Source organism: Phycodurus eques, chromosome 3 (assembly GCF_024500275.1).
Source record: "Phycodurus eques isolate BA_2022a chromosome 3, UOR_Pequ_1.1, whole genome shotgun sequence".
NCBI classification, from domain to species: Eukaryota; Metazoa; Chordata; class Actinopteri; order Syngnathiformes; family Syngnathidae; genus Phycodurus; species Phycodurus eques.
Window position 1 is genome coordinate 2635448 of NC_084527.1, and position 24283 is coordinate 2659730.

General features: G+C 47.2%; 2 protein-coding genes across 2 annotated transcripts; both read left to right on the forward strand.

Annotated features, from left to right (window-relative positions):
- The first annotated feature begins 10444 nt into the window (after positions 1 to 10444).
- aplnra (apelin receptor a) lies at positions 10445 to 11994 on the forward strand. The gene has a single exon (XM_061673270.1). The coding sequence runs from the start codon at positions 10576 to 10578 to the stop codon at positions 11659 to 11661; it is 1086 nt and encodes a 361-aa protein (XP_061529254.1). The 5' UTR covers positions 10445 to 10575; the 3' UTR covers positions 11662 to 11994.
- Positions 11995 to 19608: 7614 nt separating this feature from the next.
- Positions 19609 to 24177, forward strand: hpdb (4-hydroxyphenylpyruvate dioxygenase b). The gene is made up of 14 exons (XM_061671405.1): positions 19609 to 19725; positions 19843 to 19869; positions 19939 to 20001; positions 21094 to 21198; positions 21366 to 21408; positions 21715 to 21797; positions 21873 to 21962; positions 22042 to 22145; positions 22270 to 22347; positions 22785 to 22947; positions 23064 to 23135; positions 23317 to 23439; positions 23524 to 23640; positions 23706 to 24177. The coding sequence occupies exons 1-14, from the start codon at positions 19723 to 19725 to the stop codon at positions 23814 to 23816; spliced, it is 1182 nt and encodes a 393-aa protein (XP_061527389.1). The 5' UTR covers positions 19609 to 19722; the 3' UTR covers positions 23817 to 24177.
- The last annotated feature ends 106 nt before the right edge of the window (positions 24178 to 24283 follow it).

The window sequence follows — 24283 nt, forward strand, 5'->3', positions numbered from 1 at the left end:
AATATCAAAGCTTTCTTCACTGATTGGCTGGGAGAAATCACAGGATTCCACTGTTTTATAGTCAGGTTTGTGGTGTCCATTTTGATTATTATTACGCTACCAAAGCGGGTTTGAGTTTGTGCACATGTCCACATTTGCGGGGACATCTGCAATGTTCAAACTGCTGAGGCCATGTTGTCCAGTTCAAGCGGCAGGGTGCAGACTTTGTTTCTGTGGACAACCGGGCAATGCTCACGCCTGTGCTCCGAGGAGGTCTTGCTGATGGATGGCCTCTAATCAGCAGCAGACAGACCTGCCACAGGAAACATCTCCCCATCACGTTTACGGAAACCAGCCCTTCTCCAGAGACATGCTGATAGCCGCGGACGCTAAGGGGGAGTGGGAGCAAAAACACTTGGATTCTCGCTCTCATTTTCGACATTGAAAATCAACAAACTAAAATGTGTTGCTCTAGTCACACACAGAACATTTCACAATGCGGTAGTTGAAAGACAAAAAGCAAATAGAATATGTTGAGTCCCCAATTGCGAACGTTTGTTGTTGACATTTTGTAAAAGATGCAAAGATTGATAACCTTTGCACATGAAATATGATTTATGACCTTTTATTCATATGGATCATTTTCGTAACAGCGGAAGACGCTCACTTCCCACAAGACAGCTGAGGCAATCCAATGAGCAAAGGCAAACTAATCAGACCACAACATCAATAATGAGAGCCAATACAAGAGCTGCATCAGCAAGTCTCACTAAGTCTTACTTATTTATGACTGTATATGCGATTTTCCCCCCCTAACAGGAGGTACAAAATATCAAGATTTCTAGCCATTATGTATATTTATTGTAGTTTTAATTTTTTAAATAATTTTTTTGTATTTCCCTCTCAACTTTGCTTCACGTCTTGGCCCCCGTGGCTTTTTTCCCCTGACAGGTGAGGCTCCGTTTCGGACCCCTCCCCCACAAATGTCAGGACGAGCGAGGCGACGCGTCGCCAGCCGCTCTGCTTCTGAACGGACGGGTCTGCCTGTCATCTTGGAATGTTGAAAGCTGTTTGCCTTTTTGGGCCCGTGAAAGCATGTCGCTCCATCGTGTGGAAGCTGGAGATTATCCCTGAAAAGAGCCGAGGCGTCATCCTTTCTTCCCCTAACATCACCGGCCCACCTTGTCAACCTTTGTGGCCTTGATCTTGCTTCTCTCGTCGTCCGCACGCAAGGTTTCATGTGTCGGTGAGAAGAGAATCGATTACTGAGGTCACACGGTGTCGTAAAACAACTCTCGTCGAATCATTTTCAATTCACAATTTCATGACTTTCTGCAGCTTTGTGTGTTTGTGTCCACGTGTGTGTTTTTTGCGGGCTCGTGAGCAGGAGGCAAGGGATCAGGTTTAGACTTGCCCCCTAAGCCCGAATGCTAAAAAGCCCTCAGGGTTATAACCACCTCAACCTTCTGTTGAGAAAGCTGTCAGTTTCCATGGTACTCAAGAAAATAAGCTCTTCCAGGTTCTGCTCAATTTACAATTGAATTTAGCTGACCTTACAATGCATTGTGAAGGCAGAACTTTCTGGACAAACCTGCGGAGCAGGGGTCGCGCGCGAGGTGGACGAAGATGTACCACCCTAAACAAAGTCTAACAAAGACAGGAAGGGCTGAGCCGCTGAACCTTATACCCAGGCCGAGTCCTCCTTGCCACAGTTAGCGGGTGTCAGTCGTGTGTGATGGGCAAAGGAAGATTGTTTTTCCTGTTTGGGAATTTATTCTCGGAGGATTAGCCATGTGAAAGCGGAGGCTCCCTGAGAGTCTGCAGTGCAACGTAAACAACCGGACTCAACTCTCGGGTCAAACTGGACACACACTTTCATGCTTTTTGGGTGAAGGAGGCCATAGTCAGATGTTTTACAGTTCCTGAGAGATAACTTGGGAGAAATAGTTAACATGGAAGAGGCTCACTTTTATTGATGTTTGATTGAGTGTCAGCAGCAGATCGTTTTATGTTGTCGAACACTTCAGTGCGTTCGTCTCAGTGGACCTTTGTGGTCTGCAAAGAATTTCATTTTGGTGTTGAATGCAACTGCAAAAGCAACTATGGATAATCTCACCTTTTAAACTACGTCATTCAGGTCAACATTCCTGATGAGAACCTTTTGAATTTGCACTTTGCCGGCCCCGCTAACAAGAGTAAGAGCCATGTTGGCTTTAACAGCTATGAACATCACACATGCAGATATTTTCTCCGAGCGCTGCCGTTTCTAAAGATTCTTTTACTTTTCAATAAGTAAAGTTTGGTTTCTTCTACTATGCATGCAAACATGCACACATACTGTACAAAAAGTTTGAGAGTTCATTGAAAGCGCAGCGAGAATGGCTGAAGGCGGTACAGCTCAGACAGACTAAATCCGGGTCTTAGTATTCATTTCAAACCATGTGCGATTTGTTGCAGATAAAAGCAAAAGGTGGAATTGAATTGCTTGACTGGAGTGAATGTGCCTCCTCACAGATGGATTTTGAGATCGCCTTCCAAAATAGTTCTTCCGGATAGTTTCACAGTTAACTGGCCATCTGGACGGCATATTACGAGCGAGACATGAGTCGCGATATTTCATATCCAGGGTAGCCAGAGATATTGCAGTATGCCCTTTGCGCAGTGTGATACTCTTAGTACTTCCAGTATAAATTGGAATTAGGGCATTATATCATCCATCCAAACATATCAGCCCAAACGAATTAGGATGCCTGACCTACAGATGAAGTGAAAATAGAAGAAAAGAAGAAGTTCGTCATGCAACTCCTAAGAGCTTTTAAGATGTTGCAGTGTCTTTCATCCATAAGAACATCTGTGAGGTCAGATGACCCTGATTTTAAATCGGAGACAGGGTTGGCATCTCTGTGTGGTGTTTTCTGGGGTTCAGGTCAGGGTTCTGCGCTCGTTCTTCCACACCAAACTGAGTCATGCCGGAACCAAAAAGGAACTTTTCCAGATGATCTTGTGTTATTGGGATCCTTGCACACAATTCACTTTCCAGGTGCCTCTACTCTTGCTCCGCTTTGTGAGTCCATTTTTTTTTTTTTTATGTATCATGGCGCGACATGCCTTCAGATTAGTTCTTCTCTGTCTGGTCTGGTTCATGTTTTGTTTTCTCTACTATGCTGTCTTCTTCAGCCAAATCAGATCTGGATTTGGGAATGTAGGGATTTGGCTTAATAGGAGATAGTGAAAGAAGGTCAGCACATGCTGGAGACGTCGTGCACGGCCAACAAACATCTCTGCTAGAAGTCATTCAACATCCCAGTAGCTGAAGGATTAGACTCGATGCAGAATTAGTGTGTGGTCACACTCAAGGCTTCTCATAAGGTTAAAAATGCTGTCTGTATTTATTATTGATGGAAGACTGCTTGCTAAATCCTCCAGCTGTGTTTCGAAGCCCTCAGCCCCAAAAAGAGAGAGTGCAACAACATGTGCTGAGCGCCGATGATGTGGATCAACCCATTTCAAGGGCTGAAATAGCACCGGGCTCTTTCCAAATATTGTCTCAGAGTCCCGGCTTCGTTCTGGAGGCAGTTAGCCTTCCCGAACGAGGCTCACAAGAGTGACACGTGGCTTTGACATTGACTCCGAGCCTGTTTTGGGATCGTTAAAAGCCAATTTGTCGGCATTCGCCACAAGGGAGACGGTGAGAAGTGTTTCAAGGGGCCTCGCATCTGAAACATTTTCTGTTTTAACAGGGTCCCGCTTCCTCTTCTAGAGGCCTGAAGTGCTCGTCTAATGGGAAGGCCGCGTTCCTCTCCCACTTGCTCTAATTACATCAACATGACATGACTGGGGACCTTTAGGCGATCCTACCCTGCGTGCGAGCTTCATCTTCAGAGTCACCTGGTCACATCTTTATCGGTAATATTCCCGAGTTGGAATGTCAGCATCAGCTGCCTGTTGATGACCTTTAAAGGGCCAGTCCTGTAAGTTGCTCAACATGAGTTGTACAGCAAGAAGACAAAAGTGACATGAGCCAAAGATTGTATGGCAGTTAATCACCGAAAGGGCAGATTGATTAGAGGAAATGGACCGCGTGGAAACTTTTTCCCGTTTTCAGTCTGGGCGATCGCCACAGCAAAACAACTGCCAAAACAATTAGAGGGAGTCAGAGGATGTTTTCGCCTCCACGCACACACACACATGCACACACACACGCACGGCTTGTGATTGCACATCAAAGTTGTCAACTGAGTGTAAAAGTTGATTTTATTGTTTGCGCCCTTAAAGCAGTTGTCAGGTCCCGGCGTTCTTCGCCTCTCTTCAGACAAGTTGACAGCCTCAGAATAGTTCCACTGTTAAAATGGATGTTAAAATAAGAGAAATAACCTTTTAGATTTTAGTGTGTGCAACTGTTTGCTATCTAAAAAAAAAATGACATCATTGTTCTTGGCCATGCCGCAATCGGGCCCCATGTGTGGCAGCACCAGCGCCACTGACGCAGGTAAAAGGAAGTGGACAACACACTGTCAGGGAGAATACACAAACACATGCACACGCAATCACACAGTTTGTTTGTTGGAGCAGGGAGAGGGCCTGTCTGGGGTCAGAGGTGACCGATTTACAGTTTGTTGGTGTCTGTCAAACAGCTGACGGATGGGAAGCAGCGCAGACTTTGACACAGCGCCGCCACTCTCAGATGCTTTCGGAAGTTGTCAGATGTTGGAGTGCGTGTTTTCGGCCATTCGTCCAGTTGAACAATCTGGGTTCCGGCAAAGCCAAGCGCTTAAGGTTGGGTTCAGCGCTCTCAAATTCTTCCACACCAAACTCCTCCAAGCAAGCCTTTATGGACCTCTGCTTTGTGCACTGGGGCAATTCCTGAACGTTTCCCACAAAGTTGAAAGCATCGAATTGTCCAACAGGTCCTGGGAAGATGAAGAATTCGTCTTCTGGAAGGTCTAAAACTTTTGGTTTTATTCTTGGGCTGTTTCCTTTCCCCTGACCAGGTACATTCATTAAGATACGCGTCTCCATGTTTTATCCATTCTTGACCTAAACGAGGGGATGCCAATTAGTCTCACCCTGGCGCGCCCATTTTCCATCTGACACACACGTCACTCAACACTCAAGTCAAACCAAGCAATTACTTTCGACAAAAGTCTTCGAAAGCACATCATACACAATAGTAAATGTGCAAAGTGCATTTCAGAGTACATTATTAAGAAACTGACAAGACCATTTTTTTATAACAAAATTGAAACAGAAACAAGGCCACTTATGTCTACACTGAGCACAAACTTTGAAGCATAGTAAATGGCTTGTATAGCGCTTTTCTACCTAAGGTACTCCAAGCACTTTAACGCTGTCTCATTCACCAAATCACCGGTAAAGTTAGAAAAGATTTGAATCATCAATTTAAGAGCAACTGTGACAGGTCGATTAAAAGCCAGGATACAGAACAGTTCACGCCACCGTCAAGAGGGCCAGGCTCTGACGATAGGGAATTTTTCTTTTGCCAAAGTGATGGAATGTTCCATAATCCATAGATAGCGTCTGAGGAAATGCTCAGATTTCACGGTTGTCTTTGATTGGACGATTCACAAGAGCAGAAACGGAGAAACTCACAAATTTCATCAGGCAGAACTCCCAGTCATGGACGGAAAGTGAATTGGATTCACGGGGTTAGCGACGTTGCGTGTTGCGCGGATGACTGTCGGACGCTCTGACACTGATGGTATCATAAATAATGAATAGGGGGTGTAGCACTGTGGTTAGTTGAACATGATTGGCTGTTTGTCAGGACGGAAATGGCAGACTGGTCCACAAAATTAAACATTTCACTTATATCTCTGCATTGAACTCTAACGCATGAGGCTTTTTGATCCTATTTTGTCATCAACAGGCAAAAATCACACTTAAACACCACACTTGGAAAAAAAACAACCAACCTCTGAGTGTGTTTATACTTCACCATCTCGCCTCCCAATTGCAGCTCAAACTCAAATGTCCACCAGTAACGCTTGACGTTTGCATGTTGCCTTTCAAAACCTTTATTTTTTTCTAAATAAACACCTAATATTAGATAAGTGTATAATCGTTTTAAGTTTATTTTTGACCCATGATGGGTTGTTATCCAGCAGATGAGAATCACAGCCCTAGAATAAAAAAAAACAAGAGTCCACATCACTTCTTATCAGTGCGTGTATCTTGGGCTAATACAAATAGTCTGCAGTATTCCCGGCGGGCCCATATTGAGGGGCACAACTAATTCCTCATTTTAGCAGCTTTTAAGAAGGGTCTTTTTGGGTTTTCCTTGGCAGAGGTCCAAAGTCCATCTGTGCTTTATAGCTTGCTGCAATATTGAAATGTCATTTGGGAGTGAAAAGTTTGCAAGTTTGCTTCAAATTCACATTTGTGGTTTGGCTCACTGATTCTTTTGTTCAGGTGTTGGCTTCTGGTCTTTCTCGCTGCCAGCTAGCCGGATGACAACGCGGATGAATTTTTGGGCATTTACAGAGGAAAGCTGCGGTTAGACGTTGTGCGAGGACTTTGGAAAGTCTGAGCAGCACCTGGTTTTCACGTGGCCTGCTGGTTCACCTTGACTTTTGCCTAACAGGGGAGGGCTGCGTTTTTTTTTCATTTTTTTTTTTTTTTATAAAAAGCAGAAGGAACCGCACCTGGGGCACTCAGTTCTTACTTCAATCGTGAGATCCAGATGCTTTCTTTGCCAGCAGAAAAAGCATCCACCTTTACAAAATATCAAATAGCCTGTTGTTGAGAGAATGGGATATTAAAGCTTTCAAGGAACTCGAGACCAAATTCCCCCTAATTGAGCCAGAGGTTTTTTGTTTTGTCAGGGGATTTAAGGGCAAACGGAGCCATATTCTCGCAGGTCTCCTGGGGTGGGAGGTCCCGGCCAGAGCGGAGCGGAGCCTTGAGCTCCCGGCAGTCCCCGGCCTCTAATCCCTGTCATTAACTGGGCCGCCCTGGCAGCCGCTGCCCTCTCATCGACGTCACCGCTGTCCCTTTGTCCCTGTATTTCTTCCCTGACATCCTCTCTGTCATTTGACTCATCTCCCGCTTCTTTATTCGCTCCCGTGTTATTGTTTCCTGCCGCGTTTCCTTCCCGCTGTTCGCCTTGACCCCGAACATCTCCTGTGTGGCACCTCATCCAAATGTGCCCCGCTGGTATTATTTATCTGAATGTGCAATATTGTGTGTCTAGTCGGTCTACAACAACGATGAAAGAATGGGCTTCACTGTTCCAATACATTTGTAGGGGCGTGCCGCCTATACTGCGGCACTTACTTTTATAACGCATTGAACCTCACGCGCACACACTTGAACTGAGGAAAGGATGGATGCGACGGTGGTCTGGGCCCCTGAATAGCGAGAAGGGAAACACCTTGTGACCCGCTCGCTCCTGACCGAGCTACTATGGGTGCGGAACAACAAAAGTGGGCGAGCGCTGCAGGGTTGAGCGCAGGAGAGAGAGTGTATGTAGCCTCTGTATGTAGCTTTCCAGTACAGGTAAAGTTTAACTCTGTAGCCCGGCACAAATAAATGGTGTGGAACATAGCTTGGGAGTTAAGTTATTTAAAATTGTAATACCATGCGCACGGGATAAAGGTTTGAATGGTACGGAGCTAAGCGACTGCAATACCTTTTCCAAGGGTTAAACGACAATAAAAGCCATTTACAAAAGATACGTGAATTGTGTTAAATCTTGATGATGCGTTAAAAGCTATTGCAACATTTAAGAATAAAATGCGTGAGCCAATAAGTAGGAACAATGGAGCAGCCTTATCAAATCCAACACGATTCTGATTGGGTGGAGTTCTGTGTGGATGAAGGTCAAGCGTTGTCAGATGTGAGGAAATCTATCGGGTCCATTGTGCTCAGAGTTGAATGAGGGACTCACGTGACAAAAGCCGCTCTGAGTCGAAAGCGCCTGTCATGGCTCTGTTACGAGATGGTGCCTAAATGTTATTTTCCCAGGCGCGTGGACACACAACAAGACAGCGAAGCGGCACGTTAATAAGCTGCCAATCAGCCAACTCCTCAGCGGGAGTTGCGCCCTCGCACGTTCGGGGGTGTGCCGCCGGCTCCGCGGCACAAGCGTGTGACTTGGTCTGACACGGACGAGTTGGCGCTTAGCAGGCCCGTGCGAAAGCTCGCCCATCCCATCCAAACCAAACCAGGTGGAAACGCACGTCAGAGAGCGGCAGGACTTCTTGTTATTTTCGTGCGATATCAAGTGTCCGGCGGGGATGGCACGCTCGGTGCCCGACTTTGTTACCCGCTCGTTTCGAGTGACATCTCACCGTGACCCTGGAGCCCCGCACAACCGTTGACCTTTGCAAATGCCGCCGCGTGATTTGTGGGGTCTCCCTGGTCACAAATCATGTAAAGGGGAGTGTGCGCCCCAGCAACAGTTTTCACTTCAAACGATCCTCGCAGCTTCGCTCATTTTATCAGCTCCTCTGATCCCGCCGGGGCTGACATGCAACGATTATAAACGATCCCCATGCCTCCTTTTGCTCATTAAATATTGTCGGATATCCCAAACCTTCTGCGTTTATGTTGAAAAATATCATAACCTTGTCGGATTCCATGCAGATGTAGGAAAGGCCGTTCTTTCAAACTTTTTCATTTCCAAACCAAAGTGAGTCAATCTTCCACACTCCCACTGCCGTAAAACTGACTTGAGGATCAGCATCAGGTCTTTATCTGGCCGCCTATCACGGCTATGATTAACACGTGAGGAGGTCTTCAGAAGATATCCAAGACAAGGCTCTCATCTGACCATCTGTTTCTTATCTTCTTGCTTTTCGTTTTGAAATCTACACGTTTGTTTGTCCGAGGGATGCAAGCGGCAGGCCGCCAATCGTCTCCCTGGGGAGGGAGGTGGAGGTGGGCCCCACCTGCTGTGAGTTTGGCTGCTCGCGACAGTTGTTGCAGGGTGGCTGAGGCGGAAACGTTCAGTTACGCCGTGATCGCTTTCGAGCGAAAATTGTTTTGTATAGGAATGACCAGTGTACACAGTCATGTGGAGCGGAAAAAGACCAAATAAAAGAACTGTAAAAAAAAAAAGGTCTGTCATAAAGAGGATCTTGACTGCTACAAGTACAGTTCCAGTTTGTGGATCCGGGGGACGGGGTAGTCACATCTGGATCTGCAACTCTGGTAATCACCACTCGGGGAGCCATTTTAATAGCTTCAATTCAAATTTAATTCCCCAAAAAATGATTGCTGAAACATACAAGCAAAATTGTGTGAGCTAGCTTCTTTTTTTAATGCTTGGTAAAACTAAAGGTGCATTTATACGGACAAACGATAGTGTGAGAGCTGATATTATCGAGCCATTTCCCAAGGTTTTCTTGACAGTAACCGAAATCACTAAGCTGAAGCAATAATACAATTAAGATGAAGCATGTCAAATAGCACAGCAAGTATTTTGAAAAATGGAAATCAGCTGCACTTTTGTTGGTGTTCACCGTAGATAATATTCAGATAATATTTAGTTGGTACCGGGCATTCAAATGAATCAGAAAGTGGAGAAGCAAAGGTGGTCTCATGATTTTGCCCAAGATTGGGCATTTATTTAGAACATTTTTAATCCTCAAACCATGTACAAAAATGTCTCTTTAGCTACTGTACCTCACTTCAATATGTTTCAATGGAACGGGCAGCAGCTCAAATGAACACAAATAAAGCATAAGAATAAATACAAATAAAACAAAAGGATTGACTTGTTTTTAAATGGCGTCAGCAAACACTGTGTCAACGGGAAGTCTCCTCTCGCTTTTTTTGTTTGAAAGCGGCGCGTTTGCGTTCTCTTTCTCACGGAAATTAATCCCCAGACTCGAGAATTCAATTCGCACATCGCCCGCCGTCATTGAATCTAATCTTCAAACACTTTGACATTCGGAGTCTTCATAATTACGATGACACGACTTTATATTTTGTGGTATTTATTTGAATGGAGGTTTGGTCGATCTGGGTATTTTGGGGCGGGGGGCTACTACACATCCGGCAATGAACCCTTTTAACAAGCGTCTAATTAGACTAATTGTAATGCAAAACATGCTGACTCAAGTCAGGACGTGTCCGGCTAAGGTGCGGAATTCTCGAAAATGTCAAATAAATAAAAGTGTGTTTGCTTGAAACTTTTTCAAATGTTCTGTTCCAGATATTTTGTATCCGTCAAAAAGTGACCTATTAAACGTCTACACACACATCGAATGAAGGTTAATTCAAATCCAGATCGCCATGACAGCAATTTGGGACCCAAAACAAATCCAGATCGGGTTTGACCTGCCTGAACAAGAATAACATATTCTTGAGCGGAGGGGGAGGGCTGAGAGATGTTTGTGGGAGGGGGGAGGAGAGGAGTGGGAAAGGTGGGGTCATCCTGGGGCTGGGGGGGGGCCGAGTTTAAAAAGGCAGTCAGCCGGCAACAGTCGCTCACACACTTGGCGTCCTCCTCCTCCAGTTGCCAGCAGCAGGACGTCCGTCCGGCTCCCGTCGTCTTTGCTTCATCTCGGAGGCCTTTTGGACCCGTGCAGGACTTTTTGTTTTCCGGGAGGATTTTTGCCTGCCCCCGCCAGCATGGAGGCCAGCACTGGGGAATACGCGGACAACTACGAGTACTACGACGACAACGAGACTTTGTGCGACTTCTCCGAGTGGGAGCCCTCCTACTCCCTCATCCCGGTCCTCTACATGCTCATCTTCATCCTCGGCCTGTCAGGGAACGGCGTGGTCATCTTCACCGTCTGGAGGTCCAAATCCAAGCGTCGGGCGGCGGACGTCTACATCGGCAACCTGGCGCTGGCCGACCTGACCTTCGTGGTGACCCTCCCGCTGTGGGCCGTGTACACGGCTCTGGGCTACCACTGGCCCTTCGGCGTGGCTCTGTGCAAGATCAGCAGCTACGTGGTTCTGGTCAACATGTACGCCAGCGTCTTCTGCCTCACCTGCCTCAGCTTCGACCGCTACCTGGCCATCGTGCACTCGCTGTCCAGCAGCAGGCTGAGGTCGAGGGCCACCATGCTGGCGTCGCTGGGCGCCATCTGGCTGCTGTCCGGCCTGCTGGCTCTGCCCACGCTGCTGTTCCGCACCACGGTCAGCGACCAGAACAGCAACCGGACCACTTGCGCCATGGACTTCAGCCTGGTGACCCTCAACCAGAGACACGAGTTCCTCTGGATCGCCGGGCTCAGCTTGTCCTCCTCGGCCCTGGGCTTTCTCCTTCCGTTCCTGGCCATGACCATCTTCTACTGCTTCATCGGCTGTACGGTCACGCGCCACTTCAACAACGTGCGCAAGGAGGACCAGAAGAAGAAACGGCTGCTGAAGATCATCACCACGCTGGTGGTGGTGTTCGCCATCTGCTGGACGCCCTTCCACCTCCTGAAGAGCGTGGACGCCCTGTCCTACCTCAACCTGGCCCCCAGCTCCTGCGGCTTCCTGCGCTTCCTGCTTCTGGCTCACCCGTACGCGACGTGCTTGGCCTACGTCAACAGCTGCCTCAACCCCTTCCTCTACGCTTTCTTCGACCTGCGCTTTCGCTCGCAGTGCCTGTGCCTGCTCAACCTGAAGAAGGCCATGCACGGCCACATGAGCTCCATGTCGTCCACGCTGAGCGCCCAGACTCAGAAGTCGGAGATTCAGTCTCTGGCCACCAAGGTGTAGAGAGGAGGGAGGCCCGATGTGGAGCGGAGGGCGGACGGGCTGTGGGACAGTCCCAGCTCCGACCACTGGAACACTTGTAAAAAGAAGAAGACAGACATTTTGCGGCGGTAAGATGAACTTTGACGTGCTCCCCGCTCGTTGTTCTCCATCATGTTCAAGTGGACTCGGAAGGCAGGAGCCAGCTGGCTGAGCTCCTTTGCTGCTTTGGTCCTCCTCCTTTTGTTGCAATTGTAAATTCCCCCCCAAATTAAAAAAAAAAGAATGACACTGGATGAATCTTAAAGGTGTACAGTATTTTCATACCGTAGAGTGTTGTTTTTAGAAGCACTTGTACTGAACGTGTATATGTCCTCCTAAAAAAAAGATCAAATGAAAAATCAAGCTATAGCAGAGAGATGAGGGCACGAAAGAGGAGCAAAGGTGTCGCAGCTTAATGATATTGATTTTGCGGAGGAGACGAGCAGATGGCAGTTGACAAATGTTGTAGTTGGGGGGGGGGGGGGGGGGGGGACAGCAATCGGGTGGAGGGGTGCAGTGTGACCTCCAGGGGCTCAACATAACTGATGAATTTGTATGTTTTATTTTTGACATCACTGTAACTAACTACTGTATTAAAGATGTTCTCCGAAAGCAACATGTCTGCGCTTCGTCGAGTGTGAGAACTCATTTCGCACCACAGAAACTTGAAATGAAAATAAAAGTTCCCTGAAAGGTGCGGTTTCGCATCGGTTTCATTACACCCTCCTGCTATTTGGGTGATCAGCATAGCCAGAGGCCTGACGCTTTGTTATGAATGCCTTCCACTCGCTTTACACCTTCAGACTAATAGATCTGTAATCTCTTATTGATTCACAGTCAGTATCCAGACTGTAACCAGATTATGCAAAGTGGCGGCCGTCCTCCGAGTGTGTATTCGGTACTCACCTGTGACAGATGGGGTTCTATCTTGTGGCGCAGTACATTCAACTGAGTGCACTATGTCGCCGCTGTCCGATGACGTGCACGGCTCTGAAGGTTGAATTAGGTTTTTCTCTTTATTATTTTCTCTTCGGTTTGATTTGGTTTTCTTTTTTTTTGCATGCCGTTAGAAACATGCTTGTCATTGCACAGCGACCAATATGGAAGCAGGTAGCAAACATTCCGAGCGAGTCAAATAAAAACAATCTTCAATGGGGTCATTCTAGAACGATACGTTTTTCTCAAGCGCGTGACTCTTCAGAGGAGTGCTTTGATTTGCTGAGACATAATGACTGTTTCGAGATGGCGGAGGGAGGAAGAGGGGCTCTAATCCTGGCAGAAGCCGAGCCGCTGAACAAGTCAATATTTGTCTGTGGCGACAAGAGATTGCAGTTAGAGCCCTTGTGGGGGCTGCGGGGGTGGGGCGGGGCAGCTTGAGGAGCAAAAGAGTCTGCGGGCCAGCAGAGGAGAATTTGGGAGCAGTTGCAACATCACGCTTGTGTCTTTTGCAACCGTGAGATGTGCGAAAGCCAACGTTGATCTGGTCTTTGTTGCGTGACTGCTCGCATGTGACATATTTGTGCTGTCGGTCAAAGTGGCGGTGGAGATTGAAATGTGTCAGCTGACAGGAAGGCGGAGCCAACGGCGCGTGCGGACCCGGCCGAACTTGATGTTGTTAGGGTCGGGATGAGCCGTGCTCGCAATGCGTCCGGTGCTGTTGGCGCCGTGACTTCAATACGGAATAAGTCACCCAGAAGGCCAGCTGACACAAGCGCTGCATAGGGAAGAGGTGGGAGGCGAGTGGGTGGGGGCGGGGGGCGGGGGGGGTCCATAGGAAATGGCCCCGCTCGGAAAAACAACAGTTGTATGCTCCAGAAAACACTCAAACGTTGTCTGTGCTCGTGTGTGGCCTGCACACGTGCGTGTGTGCGTGCGTGCGCGTGAGGCACAATCCCCAAAAAGAGTTCCTCCGCTTACGGTGATTCATTATTATCGATGTCAGTGACTCAAAGCAAGTTGACCTTTGTCGACAGTTAATGTGTTTGACAAATGGAATGTAAAACGGTTTACATTTGGATTATCGCCTCCACCGAGGTGTTTATGTTTTCATATCTGTTTATTTGTTTTTGACTTGGCAAGATTGCCCGCGGCGCTAAACATATTTCCGGGAGACTTTTTGCGTCGTCTGGTGTGAAATCCTGATTAAAGGGATGCCGGTGTCATTTGAAGATTTAAGAAACATCTGTTTGTTCATATTTCAAATGAGTATTTTTCACCTTCTTCCCCAATTTATCTGTGAGGCTGATCCAATTGAATAATCAGATTGTTTACGCCACATCTTACTCATGTTGGTAAAGACCTTATGAGAATGACAATTAAATCTATATCAACGATTTCTGACCCGTTGACTGAAAAAAATGAGTGCGGTATGAAGACACTTTTCCATGAAACATAAGCATACATCAACATAATGGCATCATATGGCATGCGGGGCAAAAATTGTCAAGCCAACGAAACAAACAGACACAGGTGCCTGTTCCTGTGTGTAATCGTCATGTGAGCTGTCGCACACACACACACACATGCAAATGGGCCTCACGAGCAGTGGTACCAAAACGCCAAAAGGGTTGTTTGCCGCTCCTCAGATCTGCTGCTCCATCCCACCCAAGCAGCACCAAATGCACTCTGCGCGCGTGCGCGTGCGTTTAATATGCACATGGCCACCAAGATCTGACACATTCCGTAGGCTGTCAACGCTAACCCGACTTTCTCTGGAGCGTCCGTCCACCTGTTGCCAGAGCGCACGCGCACGCAATCAGCACCTCATTCCGATAACACGTGCGCGTCAGAATTCACACCATTAACCGCAAACAGGCATCTAATACAAGTTGTCATTAACTTTCGTAGACGTTAACGTCCATACATACACGTGATACACCGATTAGTTTTCTTCTGTTTTGTCACGTGAGCGCATTATAAAGGCTGTCGCTGCTCGGCGAGGGATCGGCGCCTCGTGATGAGGAACTGTCCGAGGGATTAAGGTTCACAACGGACAGTTAATAACATGAAGTGTCTGAGTTGGGGTGGGGGTGGGGGTGGGGGCTGGGGGGCAGTGCCAGTCTAGACAGCATAGGCTCCGATGCACCAAAACACATGCTCCCATACTGGCGCGGGCCCAAAAGTCACCTTCTACCTCCGTCATGTATCCGAAGCCTCTCCTCTTCAGGCCTCAATTTTCTGCCTTCATCATGTTGTATGAACATTCGATGTGTTCAGGGGCCTGCAGAGACCTTTGGTGTTAAAAGGTCAAAGGTTCAACATGGGACAACGGTTTGAACCCCTGCACAGAAACGTCTACGGTACTTACAGTATCTGTCTGGTTGCAACACGTACGATACGATAAACTTTATTGACTCTCTAAAACACACACGTGCACACACAGCGACATTTCATACCTTTTTTGCAGAACGACAATATAATCACGCGTTTGCTCCGCGCTTCTGGTCAACCTTGCGAATAAAGCTCCATAAATCTTTGGCGTGGTGGGTCGCACATCAGAAGCGTGCCGCATATTTTGGGTGGCAATTCTTTAGAATTTCATCTTAAAACAACGCCACGATCTTCACGTTTATTTTCTGAAGTCGCAGAGAGCGAAAGGATGAAAGGACGACTCGCAGACGTCCGCAAACAATATTGCATTCTGTCTGATCTGTGCTACTGGAGCTCGAATGCTCTCTTTGGGAGCACACTTTGATAGTGCATGTGCAAATATTACAATGCATTTGTCGCGCTGTAACTGGACTGTTGGAGGTGACGTTCATTCGAACGAGAGATGCGGGAGAGCCTCCGCATGCATAGTCATGAGCAGCGCCGCCGGCGATCATTTAAGCTGGAGACGCTGCTTCCGAAGACGCCGATGCCTTGGCCAGACCTGAATGCGCTGGCCTCGCGTCGCTTCCGGATGCGGTTTTTTCTCTGGGCTCATCATCCCTCGGGACACAAAGGTCCTCTTCACGCGCTTCTCTATCCAGTCCATTGTGAGGCCCTCTCGCGCCAAGGCCTAAATGCAGCTTCTGTCGCCGCGGCTGGCCCCGGAGTAAGTTCAGCTGCCGGGGGCCCTCAGGTGCTCAGGTCTCCGTGCTAAAGCCGCAGCGTTGATGAGGCCGGATCAGCGTTTCTGCAGCCCGAGCCTTGACGGGGTCGTCACGATGCAATGTATTTTCGGATAAATGGAGATCTGAGAGCAGCCGTATGCTCGCCGGATGCAATGTACAAAACGGACATTAACGGCTTCAAAATGGCACAATGCGTATTTGCACAATAGGATGACCGTGTTCATGAGTTCACCGAAGTAAGCACGCAGCAGAGATATTTTGTACATCCACGTTAAACTGTTCATGGGGAAACCGACTTGGATGGGAAGTCAGTCATGCCAGTGATCTGCTGCCACCTGTTGGTCAAGTGGCACAACTACAACAATGTCGTCGACCCGCTGCTCGTGTTCGTCCCCAAAAATGGGTGAAGGGGGCAGAAAACGGTCTTCCCCAAACTGTTCCCTCAAATGTGGAATCATAGAATTGTCCAAAGGATGTTTACGTTTCACACGACATTTTGGCCAATTGAACCATTTCTGCTCGCTGTGTGGCGTCAATGGCAGCCAGTGCATACTGGGACTTCATACAAATGCCAGTTTCTACTCACCCTGCTATGTTTTCGACATACTTCTTCTGACCATTTTGATCTGCACCACAGAAATGGTCCGAACGATTTGGGGGCTTTTTTTTTGTTGCACTTTGACAGGTGTGGTTAGTTTCTTCTGGCCTTTTTCAAGGGCCTGTTTCTTATTATGATTTTCTTTTTAACTCCAACGTAGGCTTAAAGCATTAAAGACCATTTTAATGTTGTTTTAGGATTTGTAGCTATATCTGCAGCGCCACCACTGTTTCATTGTTGCCTCTGTCTTTTGTTTGGTTGTTGAAAATGTTTTGTTGTTTTTTTTTTCATTTTTCTGAAATGAAAAAGGCTGCAAAAAAAGGATGGATCAGGTTTAATAAGCCTGCAAACACTTTAAACAAAAATTTCCCACAGGAGAAATGGTCGAGAAATGGTTTAGTTCTTGCGCTTGTCCTTTATGAAAATGATTTCACCAAGTCACATGATAGCGCGAAGCCATTTTACATTCATTTAATTCACTTGACTTTTTTTTTTATTGTCATGACAGCTCCAGCGAAATAATCTCGACATTATTATCATCTCACAAACAGACAGTTTCATGCTTACGAGAATAACTTTCACCTCAACACACGGACAGTCATCCAGTATCTTCCAGTTGACTCACTTTCCTTTTTGGCCAAACCGGGGGCAGGGGCCGGCGACTCCGGTGGGTCTTGCCGCCCGTTGACCAGACCCCCGGATCTCTCGGCACAACTCGCGAGCGTTCCGCCTCGGAGGAGGGCAGAGTCTCTGATTTGGCACGTGGGCCCACAATGACGGACGGGGAAGTCTTGGGAACGATGGCGGTCACGGTCCGGGTCAAGGCCCGCCCTCTCTTGGACAAAGCGGCCGGCTTCTGCTTCTGCTTCTGCTTCTGCTTCTCGTCTTGTCCTTTGCCTTCTCGTTGTTCTTTGCGAGGCGTCCTTTGAATCTTCCCCTCCGAGTCTTTCAGGGCCTGCTCAGTGTAGGCCTGCATCTCACTACGCAGCTTTGAAAGACGCTCTTCAAACTCCACCCTTAGAACCTTTTTGGTGTCCTCAAGCTTCTTCTCAAAAAGAGCACACCAGGCTTCGTCGCCCAGATCGTCTTCGCCCGTGAGCTGCTCTCCCTGCTCGCCTCGCATGCTCCGCTCCAAAGCCTGTTTGTCTTTGACTTGGTTCGCCAGCTGGATGATGGCGCCCTTTGAGGCCTTCACGCCCACTTGCGATCTGATCTGGCTGCGCACCTGCTGGAAAACAGACCGCACCTTTGCCTGCGTCTCCGTGTCGGCGGCGTTTTCGCCGTTGAGCCGCCCCTCGTGTTCTTCGCCGCCGATCTTTATCCGCGGGTTCATCTCTGCTGATGGTCGACTCGTGTGTTGCTGCTCTTTTGTTGGCACTGTCTCTATTACGATGATGTGAGTCGCGCCGGCCCGGGGAGGGGTCCGAGTGTCTCCGTTTGTCCCAGGAGAGGCTAAACACTCTGGGGTGTAGCACTGCAGTCTTGTCTAAAGCAGTATGAAGACAGATCAAAAAGACAATGAGTACGACCTGGGTCAGCACTTTCCTTCCGTAAAATATTGTTCTTCTGCTATTAAAGAATGGATCGACATGTCACGATTGCATCGTTCATGTGTCGTGTTGCATCCCCTGACAGCCGATGGCCTCCTGGTAACAACGGGAAAAACAAAGATCCCGGGGGCACCGAGGAAGGGAACACTGGGCTCGATGTGTGCTGCTCGTATTAGTGGTGTGGGTTTCGTCAGAGAAATCAACAACGCACAAATATCGGTTTGTTCTAAATGGACATGAGTGAGGGAATGTTATGTGAAATGAATCAAAAACAGCGTTTAAATGCATGAGGGAGATACAAGAGTCAGGATGGAGTTTCGTCCCCCTCCTTCCCATCTGATGGTCACCTTGCATAATTCAGCAGGATTGAGTCAGTCTCATAAACTTCACTGTCACATTTTACGTGCACAAGATATTATCCAATCAAGTTGGTTTCCAAGAGTGTGTGACACGAACAGATTTTTGATTGTGCATTTGTGCTCCTGTGAGGGTAGTATGGATTTAAATTGGTGCCACGATGAAATGAATAGAGACCAAAAATAAAGTTGCGACACAAATCGCGCATTATATCGACAGGAAGTGGAGCGGCCGACACGACCCGGATCTGAACACGCCGGAGACTGCGGAGATCGTCGTGGGCTTCGGGCGGCATCCTTCGCCACAGCCGCCCCTCACGCTGTCCAACTGCCGCGCGTCAACCATGGAGACCTTCAACTTCTTGGGAATTAAAGTCTCTCGGGACCTGAAGCGGGAGACCAGCATCAAGTCCGTCCTCAAAACGGCCCAGCGGAGCATGTACTTCCTGCGGCTTGTGAGGAAGCACGGCCTGCCACGGGAGGCGGTCATCGAATCGGTCTTGTGCTCTTCCATTACAGTCTGGTTTGGTGTTGCTACAAAAAAAGGACAAACTCCGACTGCAACGGACAATCAAAACTGCTGAAAAGGTTGTCGGTTTGTAGGTAGCCCCCTACATTTCTTACAGACTCTGCACCATTTGCACAATGGTCACTGTACCGGATTATCGCTCTATGAGCTATTTCAAACTCTCTGTAGGGTGTTTTTATGTCTCAAAAGTATTTTGTGTCTGTTGTCGCACTAGAGCGGCTCCAACTACCGGAGACAAATTCCTTCTGAATCAGGTGATTGTGATTCTGATTGTGAAGAGACATTAGTCCGTCGAAAGTGTGAATTTGGAGTTGCAACTGACGAAGAAAGAGCATTTTGAGGTTCGAAGTTTGAAACAGACAATTTGGATCGGGAGCACTGCGGGCTTGTCCCCCTGGAGGCGTGAGCTGCCAGCCAGCCAATCAGAGCCCTGAAGGAGTGAGCCTCCTCTTGCCGCTAAACACTAACATATGGGCTTACATTTTGAGAAAACGTTGTACTATAATCCAAGCCTGTGTGCGCAAAGCTTTTTTGGTTTCCCCTGTCAACTCTGCAGCCAAGTGGCTGCATGGTTGTTAGTACCTCGGCTCTTATTTATGAAACGTTAATCCGAGTTTGGAATGAAACAAGCAAAACAAGTTTCGAATTCGCTGGCATTGCCATGTTTACTTGTAAGAAAATGCCGAGTTGATCTTCTGTGTTGTGTCTATTTGGTAACTGGTGTGTGTTGAACGCGGTGTTTTTGTTGACATGATTTGCATTGTCATCATTTTATAATAAAGACAAACACATCTGCACTCTCCCTCCTCTCTTCCTCCTCCTCCCTCCATTTCCTCTCCTCTCCTCTTCCTCCTCCTCCTCCTCCTCGCCCTTTGGGAATGGCTTTAGAACGTTCCTGTCAGCTTTTCAATTCGGAGGTTCATCCTGGCAACCAGGAGAAGTCAGCAGGGGCAACATGGTGAGTTCACTTAGATACCTCATTTCAAACAAAACAAATTCACACAAATGTGACTTTGCAGCTCGGCTATTGTTTTTCTTTAAGAGAGGAATTTGTCTCTGTGCTTGTTGTTTGCAGACAACATACAGTGACAAAGGCGAGAAGGTAGGAAAACGGATTTCTCTGTGCATTTCCAAGTCACCCCTTGACCACGTTCTGTTTTCTTGTCTCCAGCACGAGCGAGGACGATTCCTCTGCTTCGATCACTTGACATTCTGGGTTGGGAATGCAAAACAGGTATGCTACGTGACCCCAGCTTCTCTCCGACGGGCATAAATAACATTTAGAAGGAGCTCCGACGTCACTCAATACTTTCTTGGAAACGGGTTCCAAAGCAGTGTGTTAGGTCCGGTGTGGCCGCCTTGACGAAAATTACTTTACTGATTTACTTTCTTTCAAAAGTAACTCATTTTTGGAGCTACTTTCAGCCGCTGCCAAGTGGCAGGACTGGCACTTTATCCGCAATACAAAAAGAGAATTTGCTAAACGGTCATCTACGCCACACAAGTTACAGAATGACGTGCGTGCGTGTGCGTAAACGTGAGAGAGCGGCGGTTAGATGTTGAACAGACAGGACTGCGCTTAACGTCGTTTTAAAAACGTGATTATCATTTTATTTGCATGATAGAGTTGTTGGTCGCTTTTCCTGATTCGGTCCCCCAACAACACGCACACGCACACACACACACACACACAAAATGGGCAAAATGCTTTTGGACAGGTGGAGTGATGCTTCTTCAAATTATCCGTCACAAATGATCACTTGGCAAGAATCAGTATCGATTCAACAGTGACTATCAGTGATTTGGGGAAGTAAAGTCGCAGGTTACAATGCCCGCTACTCAAAATGGCAGCCGGTTTTGGAGTAACGCATTACTTTGGCATCGCTGATTGGATCAATACAAATACCAGTTGACAAGAAGACACTTCATTTTGTGTGTCCTGGGTTTGTTTGTTTGTTTGTTTGTTTGTTTGTGGGGGCATATTTTGACTATGATCATCAAAGTAAAATGCAGCAGGCACACATTGTCTTGGCAAAGATTTGCGCACACTCCGTTAACGTGTACGTTTATGTCGACATTGAACTGATGTGAATTCAGTTTTGAGCGTGAAGGTTGCGTAACCTCAATTTGGGGGGCAATTTCTCCCCCCGTTTGCGGACCGCAACACTATTGGTTGTCTTAAGGGGTGGGGACTGGGGGCCCCCAACATGTCAAGTCAAAGGTCACACTCTCTCCTCCCTCACGTGGCCTCACCTACCACCAGCCGTTCCAAATCCGCCAGTTGCCCTCGAATTATGCCTCCAAACGAAAATGCTCTTTTCTGTAGGCAGCATCGTATTACTGCAACAAACTGGGATTCGAATCGTTCGCTTACCGAGGCTTGGAGACGGGCAGTCGAGATGTCGTGTCGCACGCGGTCAAGCAAGGGAAGGTGAGGAGACGTTCGAGGCCGCATCGTCGAGCCTCAGAAAAGATCCGGAAATGCGTCTTCGTTACGCTTCGACGAGCTACTCATACAAAAGAATGACAAGAAAAAGTAATCACGTACACTATTGTTGAGTTGTTTGTGCCCTGATGATTGCTTTGTTTATCTCGCAGATTATATATGTGTTCTCATCTGCCCTCAATCCTGGAAACAAAGGTACACCAACTGGCTTTGCATTCAATCACAAAGGAAGATTTCTTTATTTCCTTGTTTTCTAATGAAACAACTTTACAACCTCTAATTTCTAATCGATTTGGTATGACATTATTGTCCACTGCGGTTTGCACTTACCGTTTCAACGGCATATTTCCATCAAAACAAATGAAGTACTGCACACAATGAAATTATATTATTTAAAGCCTGCATCTTTAGATTTAGCAGACGTCCATTTTAACCATGTTGACTCGAGACAAAGTTTAGGCTGTCTTTATTTTGTATCTTTTTTCTGTTACTACTTCTCAGAGATGGGAGCTCATTTAGTCGAGCACGGGGACGGAGTGAAAGATGTCGCGTTTGCGGTGGAGAACTGCGACTCCTTAGTGCAGGTAGTACAAATCGCCTTCGCAGGGTGCGACTTGACTTTCAGCGGAATGAAAATCCGCCCGACTGAAATTCAACAGAAAGCCAAAGAGCGAGGAGCTGCGATCGTAAAAGAGCCCTTCACCCTGGAGGACGGGCACGGCAAAGTGAGACTCGCTGTGCTGCAAACCGTAAGAGAACAACCGCTCACGAAGCGAAATATCCCAAAATCGCCGGCCGCCTCGATAACTCCGCTTTTGAACGCAACAGTACGGCGACACCACGCACACGTTGGTGGAGAGGACGGGATATTGTGGCCTGTTTCTGCCCGGCTTCCGACCGCCTCTATTCAAAGACCCCTTGCTCGCCGCGTTGTGAGTGTCCCTCGTTTAGCTGCCGGTGGATGCAGAGATAAAATATTCATTCAAAAAAAAAAAAAATAATAAAAAAGGCTGCTGAAAAGTTTCAAATGACCTCACTTTGGACCTTTTTCGACAGGCCAGAGGGAAAACTGAACTTCATTGATCACGTTGTGGGAAACCAACCAGAGGAGGAAATGGTTCCGGTCGTGGAATGGTGATTGTTGTTTATTTGGAAGAATGCTGTGTTTCCATGTTTAGTTATGGTAGAGCAATTGTACGTTCACAATTACGATGGTTCCGATGGTTTGTGTAAAACTTAGGCAATGGTTCCTTGTGCTGCACATCAGGGACCAGCGTGACTTTGCGTTTTTCTGTCCACATCTGGACCGCGTTTTAGACTGTGACGAGCGAGGCCGTTCTCGAGATGGAGCTCGTGATTGGTCGATCGCTTCTAGGGAGGGAAGGCGGCTGCAGATTTTCAGGCGTGAGCCTTTTTAAATGACCGCTGTCATTTTGGTCATTCACGTTGCAGCGGGGGAATAATTCGCAGTGTACATTTTAGTAACAGGCCAGAAAGGCAAAGTCGTGCATACAATATGTTTTGCCTGACCTCCCCGTGTTCTTCTCCGCCACTGATTCAACACGCAAAAGGTACCAGAAGAACCTTCTTTTTCACCGCTTTTGGTCGGTGGATGACAAACAGATGCAGACGGACTTCAGTTCTCTGCGCTCCACTGTGGTGGCCAACTACGAAGAGACTGTAAAGATGCCCATCAATGAGCCTGCCGTGGGCAAGAGGAAGTCTCAAATCCAGGTTTGCGGTGTCATTACAACCAGTCCAATTCATTACATCAATGCATTGTCTTCTGTAGGTTAGCCTACTTTTTATAAAAAAAAAAAAAAAAAAGCACACTATCTGTTGACTTACAGGAGTATGTGGAGTATTATGGTGGTCCGGGAGTGCAGCACATTGCCATGAACACGTCAGATATTATCACAGCTGTGAGTCGTTAAAAGCAGAAAAGCGGTCCTTCCAGATTTGGAGGACATTTTGCTCCTGTTTTTCCAAAATATTACGTCAATTGTCCTCCACTTCTGGAATGACTCAGCCCTTTTCAGTTGTTAAAATAATAATAATAATAATAATAATCAATTGCACTATACGTGTTTGACATATTTGCAGATTCGCAACCTAAAACAGCGCGGGACAGATTTTATGTCAGTGCCCGACACGTACTACCGGCAACTGAGGGAGAAGTTAAAAGACTCCAAGGTGAAAATAGCAGAAGACCTGGATGTCCTGCAGGTGGGATGCAGCAACGTATTGGACAAAGCCCCAAACACATTTGCCAGTTGTCAAACTTTAACAACATGTTTTCCTTCTTTTCAGGAGCTGAAGATCCTGGTGGACTACGACGACACCGGCTACTTACTTCAGATCTTCACCAAACCGCTTCAGGACCGCCCCACGGTCTTCTTGGAAGTCATTCAGAGACATAATCACCAGGTGAGGACACTTATGGTTCTAGAACTTTTATTTCATAACTACCGTCGTCAATGTTCATTCCACAGGGATTTGGTGCAGGAAACTTCAAATCTCTTTTTGAAGCCATTGAAGCAGACCAACGTGCTCGAGGAAATCTGACCATCCTTATGCCCGACGGTGTGTCCAAGAGTTTGTGAGCGCAGCTTTGCACTTGTGGGATGCCTCAATGTTATCAATCGATGTAGTGTGCTCTCAGTTTAGGGTTTTTACTTTTGAGTGTTTTGGACGGGGAAGGTGGAGAAGCTTAATACAAACGCACGTGCATACCATAATTTCCCGTGTATAATGGGCATTTTTTCCGCCCCAAAAAATTGTTAAAAGTCAATAGTGCGCATTATGCATAGGTATAGGGGCAAATGGGGAAAAAAAACCGTTCACATTTTAGAAATGTATGCCGCCATCTAGTGGTTATGAAAAAGCTGTCCACTTTCATTCCAAAATGCCACCGCCACCTAGTGGTTATAAAAAAAAAAGCGTAGCCTACAATTTCGTTCCAATGCGACATGGGTACATACGTATGACTGCAAATATGTACAGTTGTGCTCATACGTTTACATGCCCTGACAGAATTTGTGAAATGTTTTTTTTTCTTCTGATGACTGAA

Bases quoted from the DNA above. Each gene is read 5' to 3' on its own strand.
- aplnra (XM_061673270.1), top strand. From the start codon at position 10,576: ATGGAGGCCAGCACTGGGGAATACGCGGACAACTACGAGTACTACGAC.
- hpdb (XM_061671405.1), top strand. The intron at 21,798-21,872 runs GTAGTACAAATC...GAAATTCAACAG, and splicing joins ACTGCGACTCCTTAGTGCAG to AAAGCCAAAGAGCGAGGAGC. The intron at 22,948-23,063 runs GTTTGCGGTGTC...GTTGACTTACAG, and splicing joins AGAGGAAGTCTCAAATCCAG to GAGTATGTGGAGTATTATGG.